The sequence below is a fragment of the Pholcus phalangioides genome, unplaced genomic scaffold (assembly GCF_987345545.1).
Source record: "Pholcus phalangioides strain wild (caught in Gottingen) unplaced genomic scaffold, Ppha-v1.0 ptg000015l_1, whole genome shotgun sequence".
NCBI classification, from domain to species: Eukaryota; Metazoa; Arthropoda; class Arachnida; order Araneae; family Pholcidae; genus Pholcus; species Pholcus phalangioides.
This window is the reverse complement of record NW_028301608.1, coordinates 3,414,259-3,422,464: the sequence shown is the minus strand read 5'-3', so window position 1 is coordinate 3,422,464 and position 8,206 is coordinate 3,414,259. Positions and strand designations below refer to the sequence as shown.

Here is an 8,206-nt window from a genome sequence, read left to right as displayed (position 1 = left end):
TTCTATATGCAGTGATCCCGAGAGGATCAGAAAGTTGATTGATTTGTATTATAAGTGTACTGAATCTAAAAGTAGTAAAGGTATGTTGAAAAAACAAATGGATCTAGTTAAAAAAGTAGTGACATTTTTTAGAAATGAGTGTAGTCACAAGATCCCAGGTAAGAAAGACAGGAAAAAATCTAAAGCAGTAAAAGATGATAGTGTATATTCAGAGGTGCAATTCTCGAGTTCAGAATCTGTATCTGAGGGAGAATCAGGTAAGTCAAAGGGTGTATTTAGCCCAAAAGGATTTTCATACACTATGGTGCAAAGAAATAACAGTGAAAAAATCAAAGAGTGTCTAGCGGAAGAAAAAAATCAGACTTTAACTGATCTTCAGTGCAATAGAAATGAGGAAAGTGTCACAAGTAGTGAAATAAGAGAAAAAATAGTGGAAAACACACATGATATGGGAAGCTGCACGGCATTGACCAATGATAAAGGTTTGGAGATAGCGAAGGCAAATAAGGAGGTAAAGACAACTCCAGCAGAGCAAAAGAAGAGGAGTACAGTGGTACTAACATATGACTCTGGACTTGGAGCGCATAACTTTGAAGAAAATAGTAATGAAGTTGCGAAAAATCATAGTAATGAGGAATTTCAAGAAAATAATAGTCAGATAGTAAATAAATCGAGGAATAGTGCCAAATTTGGTTTTTCGTTCAAGCAGCTAGAAGAAGTGGAATCCTCAAGTGATGAAAGTGATCAAAATACTGAAAGAGAGGAAGAACAAAACGGTTTTCAAACCATACTTAACAAAGGAACAAAAAAAGCAGATAGGAGGAAATATAAGCCTCCAGATATATATCTGACTCAATTGGAAAACTGGATAACTCTGAGGAGTAAATTAAATGAGATATGTGAAAAAAGTTTTAAAGGAATACAAAGAAGAGGGGACTGGGTACTGCAAGTGGAGTGTATAAAGGACTGGGCAAAAGTAAAACAATTTCTAAATACCAATGGATATGAGTTCCACAGTTTCAAATTGAAGGAAAATGAATCAATAAAAGTAGTAATAAAGAATATACACGTGTCGTGTACCACAGAAATAATACAGGAAAATTTGGAAGCATTGGATTTTGAAATTGACTCAATTAACAGACTGGTGAGCTTCAGAAGCAAAAAGGAATTACCAATGGTCGTTATTGAGATGACAAAAAATAAAAATAATGAAAAAATTTTCAGGCTTGATAGCCTTTTGAACATGGCAGTAAGAGTAAAGACGTGGGGGACCAGTTCAATGTTTTCGATGCCAGAGGTTCTATCACAGCCAGGCCAATAATGCTAATAATGCAGCCAGGTGTATGAAATGTGGGCAAGGACATATGACCCACGAATGTTTGAAGAAAAAAGAAGATGGTCCAGGTTCGTGTGCGAATTGCTTAGAGGATCATATCAGTGCTTGGTCAGGATGCAAAATGAATCCAAGAAATAAAGGACTGAGGTGGTATGACCAAGGGGAAAAAAACAATACAACAAGTGATTGGAAAAGTTTCCCAAAGAATATAACAAAAATACCAATAAGAACTAATCAAGCTTCAGGATGGACAGGTCCAAAAACAAACATTCCTCAAGCACAAAGACAAACTAAACAAGGGGAAAAGATTCGAAAGGAAATATCAAATGTAAAAAATGATAAAGTATGGATAAATCCTAATTGGCAAAAGAAAAAGAACCTTTTGACAAGACAGGAAAAAAAAGCAAGAAAATGAAAGGAATGCTGAAAAAACAACAGGCAGGGAAGAAAATTTTTGGGAACACAGGAAAGAAAAACAAGATACAGATAAATTTGCAAAAAGGGAAATGAAATCATCAGAAGCAAGAACAGTTGTTAAGAGGAAAGACAGACGAGAATGGGAGGAGGAAAGAAATGATGAAGGTGAAAATTCAAGTAATTTGAACTTTATCATAGAAAAAATAACTAAAGTAGCCATGAAATATATATGGAAATTTCTGGCTGCACAAAGTAATGCAGGAAAAAAAGAAATACTGACAGAAGCATTTAAGCAAATCACAGAAGTACTTTTACAATGAACAACGAGAGCAGACCCTTGGAGGTGATTCACTGGAATGCAGATGGACTAATTAACAAAATAGCAGAATTGAAAGAATTACTCATAGATAAGAAAACGGATATTTGTTGCATAAGCGAAACACACTTAAAACCAGGATGGCAGGCAAATATCCAGAATTACAATTGTGTGAGAAAAGACAGAATGGATGGAAGGAAAGGAGGTGTGGCAATATATATCAAAAATAATTTTAATTTTGGAAAAATAAATACTACAGCTTCCTCAACCACAGAGACAGTAACAGTGGATATTGAGTATAAGGATAAAAAACTGATAAGAGTTACTGCCATCTACAAACCACCGGGTAATTCGATAGATCTAGGGCTGTTAAAAGAAATTATGGACTGTAACCACACAAGTATAATAATGGGTGATTTTAACTGTAAAGATACTTCATTTGGTTGTAAAAATTTCAATCGCCAAGGAAAAATACTCAAAAGATTTTGTGAGGCAGAAAGGATAAGAGTGCATACAGCTGAAGATTCAACTTATTTTCCAAGAATTATGGCAAATCAGCCAGATATACTTGACATCATGTTATCCAAAAGACTTAATATTTATGTAGAACCTAGAGTGCTAAATGAATTGGATTCTGATCATTTACCAGTTGAAATAATCATGGACTTTTCAATAATGCACAAAATGGTAGTAAATAGGATCACAAATTGGAAAAAATTTCAAGAAAAACTGCAACAGGCACCGATCCTTACAACAAACCAAAACACAAAAGAAGAAGCGGATGAAATGATTGAGAAAATAACAAATCAAATTTTAGATTCAGTAAAATATGCAACTACGGTCACGGTCAATCTCTTTCCAACTTCACCTGCAATTTTTCGTTTTTGAGTGTCCCGTTTTTCGCATCCAGCTCAAGACCTCTGTCTCTCAGGAAATCATACCCCACAACTGCATTGTACTTATGGCTCAACTTACCTTCTACTACATATAGTTGATGCGTTCGAGTCCCCTGCAATTCCTACCTGGACCAAGACGCATGCAGTGTGCATTAAAACTTGTCCCGTCATTCCCCGTATTTCTATTTTAGGGTCTCTTACATATTCATTCGCGTCCGGGAGAACGAAATTTTCTTCATCGTGTCCGCTGCAATAATACTCAGGCAAACCCCCGAATCCACTAGAGCCCGCGGACCATGACATTTTCTATTTTTATACAATGACGACCGTACAATCGGAAGAGGCAAACCACCAGCGGTATTTTGACATAGGTAATGAACCAGTTTTCCCTTTGGCCTCTTCAATATGGACGGAGATACGGGAGGGGGGCAATCCCCCCCCCCCAGCGTCAAAGGAGGAGTCGACTGATCTAATGTATATTTGCATATATGAATTGACATCATCATCATCGTGCTCCCCAGCAATAATAACTGTATCCCCCCCCCCCACAGACTTCCAAGTCTATCTCCGCCTATGATCTTCAATGTCTATCAACTGTACCTGAGGCGAACTGATGTACAATAGCGTCGACACAATGCATCACTATCGTGTGGTGATGAGGCCGATGCGCCTAACGATAACCGGGGACGCTAGAGTAACACGTGGCTGCGGGCAGAAGCAGCAGCAGCGGATGCAGAAGGTCGGAAGCTGCGGTCTACAGTAGCTACAAAAGGTTGGAAGCTGCGGTCTACAGCAGCTACAAAGGGTCGGAAGCTACAATCTACAGCAGCTACTGGTCGGAGGCAACGGACGGCAGCCCAGTGATATGTGGATGAAGTAGGGCGCCTAACACACACACGGCGTTGCTCGTACTGTTAGCGATCTCAACTTGAGTGGGTGATATCCACGGATAGTGCAACAGGAGGTGGTGTCTTCTTTAATATTGGAAAATGGCGAACATTTCCACTGAACCACGATGAGAACGCAGTGACGGTGCCATCAACAGTAAGAAATAGTGAACATTCCCACATAGAACTGAACTAAACGAACGATGAGAATTCATAAATTGACCATGTTTCTGATTTGACTTACCGGGCTTCCTTTCTGGATGGGGGCCAAATGTTTCCAACAGGACTCTACTTCCTGGTGGAAAGCAGGCGTATTCATATGTGCTGTCGGATTTCTAGCAATTTTTATATGTTCTGTTTAATAACATGTTTAAGAGGGAAATGATGATCACTTTAAGCGAATTATGCTTACATTACAGTATTTTATTTAGCAAAAAAAGGGTTTTTTTTAGAAAGCATCACTAAGTATTTTAAACTCACGATTGGATTTTAAAAAAAATGTCATTGCACTAACATATATAATTAACCAATTAGTAATTATCAATAATTCGATCGTAAATTGCATTGTGTTTGACATACAAAAACATAATTACAGTATCCCAGTGATAAACGGAGGCAAGTTTAAAGTATAAAAATACTTAATTTAGAAGTTTAAACACAGCAGACATCAATATAGGCACACTATAATGTATCTCATTAACACTATAAAAGTTTTTTGTATGTTATCAGCACAATAGCAGGTAACCTACCTTTATCTAATGTATCTGAGGCGTTACACATTACATACCAATTCAACAATTACATAACTGGACATTACGGGTTAAGGGAACAATAGATTGGTGTATTCACCCCGGTACTCGTTGGTGATCTTCTTGCCTTCCTAGGTCTGCACCTCCTCCACACGGCACTTCGATTTTTCATGTACCTGGACATACCATCATTCTCGGCTCATTGTCCCACGACTCTCGAGTCCTCTCGACTCCTCGCTATTCCAAAACCACTTCCATCAAACCAAAAACTCCTCACTTCTCTCTTCTATCTATTTTTAACTTCTATATTCTATGTTCCTTCTCCCATCAGGCCTCCTGATTTTACATCCTCGTCGGCTCCTCCTTAGAACCCCGGATTCACTCCGTTTTGTAATTTTTCTTTCCGTACTGCATTTTAATTTGAGGCGTCAAGCAAGGGCAATTCCACTGGACTTTCGCGTGACCATTCCTGAGAAGATCTGTGCTATTCATCTGCCCTAATAAATTTCGCCCCTTCTTATATAATTAGAACGCCGACGTGCACCGGTCACCTTCATATTAATACCTAAGGCCACCCCCATGTTACTTGTAGAGCACAGGTGCTCTAATGGGCAATGCCGCTTTGTATTTAAATTTCCTCTTTTGATCCATTTCTACGCGAGAAATATCCTTACTATTCATCAATTCTAAAATTTCATTATTCTCGCTCTCCATAACTTCTCCACACCTACGCCTCAAGAATCGAATCTCATTCCGTGACAGCTCCTATTCAAGTATTTTAGAAAAACACCTTTCTCCTGTCACCAAGCCCTGGGCCTTGCCAGGTGACAATTACACACCCGTGTGAAAGTCGCACCAGCAGTTTGCTTAAGGATAGCCTATGCATCACGATTCGATCTTTTTCAATATATTCTCACTCTTCAATACCCTCTCTTTCTTTTCAAGTTGCGTTCAAATTGCATCTTCTTTTTAGTGGAGGTGCCAAATCTATTGACATACACTATTCATGTATTTTGAAATGTATGACATCCATATTTTTATGAGCATCTTTTTCTCAGCCACTTCGTTGGGCATTTTGCCTGTTGTAGCGTTGTATTTGTATTTTCCATTTTACATACCTATTCCATAGCTTCATACCTTGCCACATGAATTGTGCTCCATCGGCAGTTGGCTTAAAGCACCTTCTTTTCTTACATAACTTTTTATAACTCGTGACCCTCCTGAACGTGTCCTTTACAACTACCAAAAGCCAAGCCTCAATTAATACTACAACTGTTACCTAGTCACAATTACCCATTTAAATAAATTAACAATTTTAACTAATTACCTTTATATTCAAATAATTACGAATAATTATGAGCGGAGCGGACCCGCTCGTATTCCTCCCTTCCCAGAAAAGAAACCAACAACATCAGTTTTGGTTTCGCTCAGGAACCCCCCTTCCCTGTGGATGTGCGAGTGAGCCACCGAATAGACAAGTAAAACCTCCCATTCTTAGAGGAGCTACACAGACCACTCAAAGCTTCCATCAAGGCATATCACACAGAGCACTGGAAGCGTGCATAATATATACATTTTTTGTACAATAATTTTTGTTTATTTTTAGTCGATTTGCTATTGAAAAATGCATTGATAAATTGGAGAAATTTTTTACTAAAATTTACAAGGATTTTCTATCACTTTCAGAAATTTGAAGTCGTTATCCTCCTTTAACTGTTTGAATATTTAAGTTTGCTTTCAATGCATAAATTTGTTGGTTTAAATGTTGTTTGTTGGTTTGTTGGTTGGTTGAAATGTCTCGCGGAACATCAGTGGAAATGTCTACCTTGTTTGCACAACTGTTCCGCGATGACACCCCGACCTGCTCAAACTGTGGGAAAGACCACACGAGTAACTTTCGTGGATGCGAAGTCTACAAAAAATTATATGCAAAATTCCAGGAGCAAAAGTCTTCCTCAATGGTGGAACAAAATGACGAATTCATCGCTCCCAAAGAAATTCGGAGATCAAGAAAAAATTATACGAACACGTCGTTTCTCCCACGAAGTGTATTACGCAAATTTAATGAGCGAAAAAAGAAAATTTCGCTGGATGTACAAAAAATGAAGGAAAAGAATGCGATTGGCCGAGCCAGCCCTACGGACCTCCCAACGGAACTTCTAACTCAGCGTGTATCAGCTGAAAAACACAAGTCCCGATCTACGGACCTCCAACGCAGTGCTGAAGTGAAACGTAAAGCGACAGACGGGGCGAGTGAGCAGCCCCGATCGAGCGACGTCCATTCACGGCGCAGCCCGAGCCCACTGCATACCGTAAGCAAGGCGGGTAGAGCCAGCGCACCACCCACGGAAGAAAGCAACAAGACACCCGGACTAGGCCAACGTGATTTAGTGGCAGCTAACCCGGACTCTGATGCGATGGATGCTAGTGATAGCCCCGCAAGCGAAATCTTCCAAATAGCACAATTATACATGAAGAGTATAATGAGAAAAACATCACGCAAAGACAAGCGTGAACTAATCCAGGAATTTAAAAAAGAAGCTGGACAGTATCTCGCCCACTAAAAAAAAAAAAAAAAAAAAAAAAAAATTCCTGAATAGCTTGCAGAGTAGCAGCAAGCAACTCAAGAGCAATTAAAGGCTCATAACAGCCGGTATTAATTAATCGGCATTTTCTATCTTTTTCTACGTTTCCCTTAACCATCTTTCCAAGAATATTTTCTCCAAAACATATATAAAAACTTAAAAATTTTGAGGCATTCCTGAATTTATTCAGAAATGACTCTGAAAATAATTAAAAATATTTCTTCTATCTCTTTTCCTAGCTTTTTAAAAATACTAATACTATTCCTCTTTCTCTTCACCTTTAAGCTAATATTTTTTATCTCTTACAAAATTGCATATCATGTGACTTCTCTCGTCCAATTAGGTACATGAACGCAACCGACGAATGAGGTGCGACCATGGCGCAAGATGATGACGTCAAAGGAGCGATCACTTTTCCTCCGAAATATTAATAAGTAATATGACTAACCAAGCTCGTCTAGACATGTTTAATTTAAAAAATTCCTAGTTAATTAATGAAATTCTTTAATTAACTGTGGGTCCCCCACTAGACAGTTCTCCCAAATTCTGACCGACATACATGCACTCTACACTTACACGAACATTTGCGCCCTTGCCTTTCTCTTCATAGTGGTCCCCCGCGGGCCGGTTTTGAAGGCGGCAGATGTCTGTAAACAGATAGGCCCCGCCAGAAATCTTTGAACTTGAACTTGAACTTGGTTCCGCGATCAGATACGAAAATGAAGATATCGTGTAGTTACGCAAATTATCGTAGAGGCTGAAGCAACATGATTGGCTGTGTGGAATCAGTTACGAAAAAATCGCGGAACAGCGGTGCATTTGCGAAATATGTGACCCGGTCGCCTCAGCTAAGTTATGGGCCTGATGATATTACAGAGTTCACGCGAATGCTGAAAATTATCTAGGCCTATGTTTTACGAAAACACATTGAACAAACACTAATGAAAATTGAGATATGATGAGAATTAGAAATTCATTAAAGAACAACATAATTCCAGAAATGATGAAAAAATTTCCATA

The 8,206-nt window shown here is 38.7% G+C and overlaps 1 protein-coding gene across 1 annotated transcript in view; it reads left to right on the top strand.

Moving 5' to 3' along the window:
* Positions 1-301: 301 nt before the first annotated feature.
* Positions 302-8,206, top strand: part of mRpS33 (mitochondrial ribosomal protein S33) — a 52,239-nt gene continuing 44,334 nt past the window's right edge. Inside the window, exon 1 of the mRNA XM_089245381.1 lies at positions 302-881. Within this exon, the coding sequence (XP_089101507.1) occupies positions 302-881 (580 nt within the window). The remainder of the gene's footprint in view (positions 882-8,206) is intronic.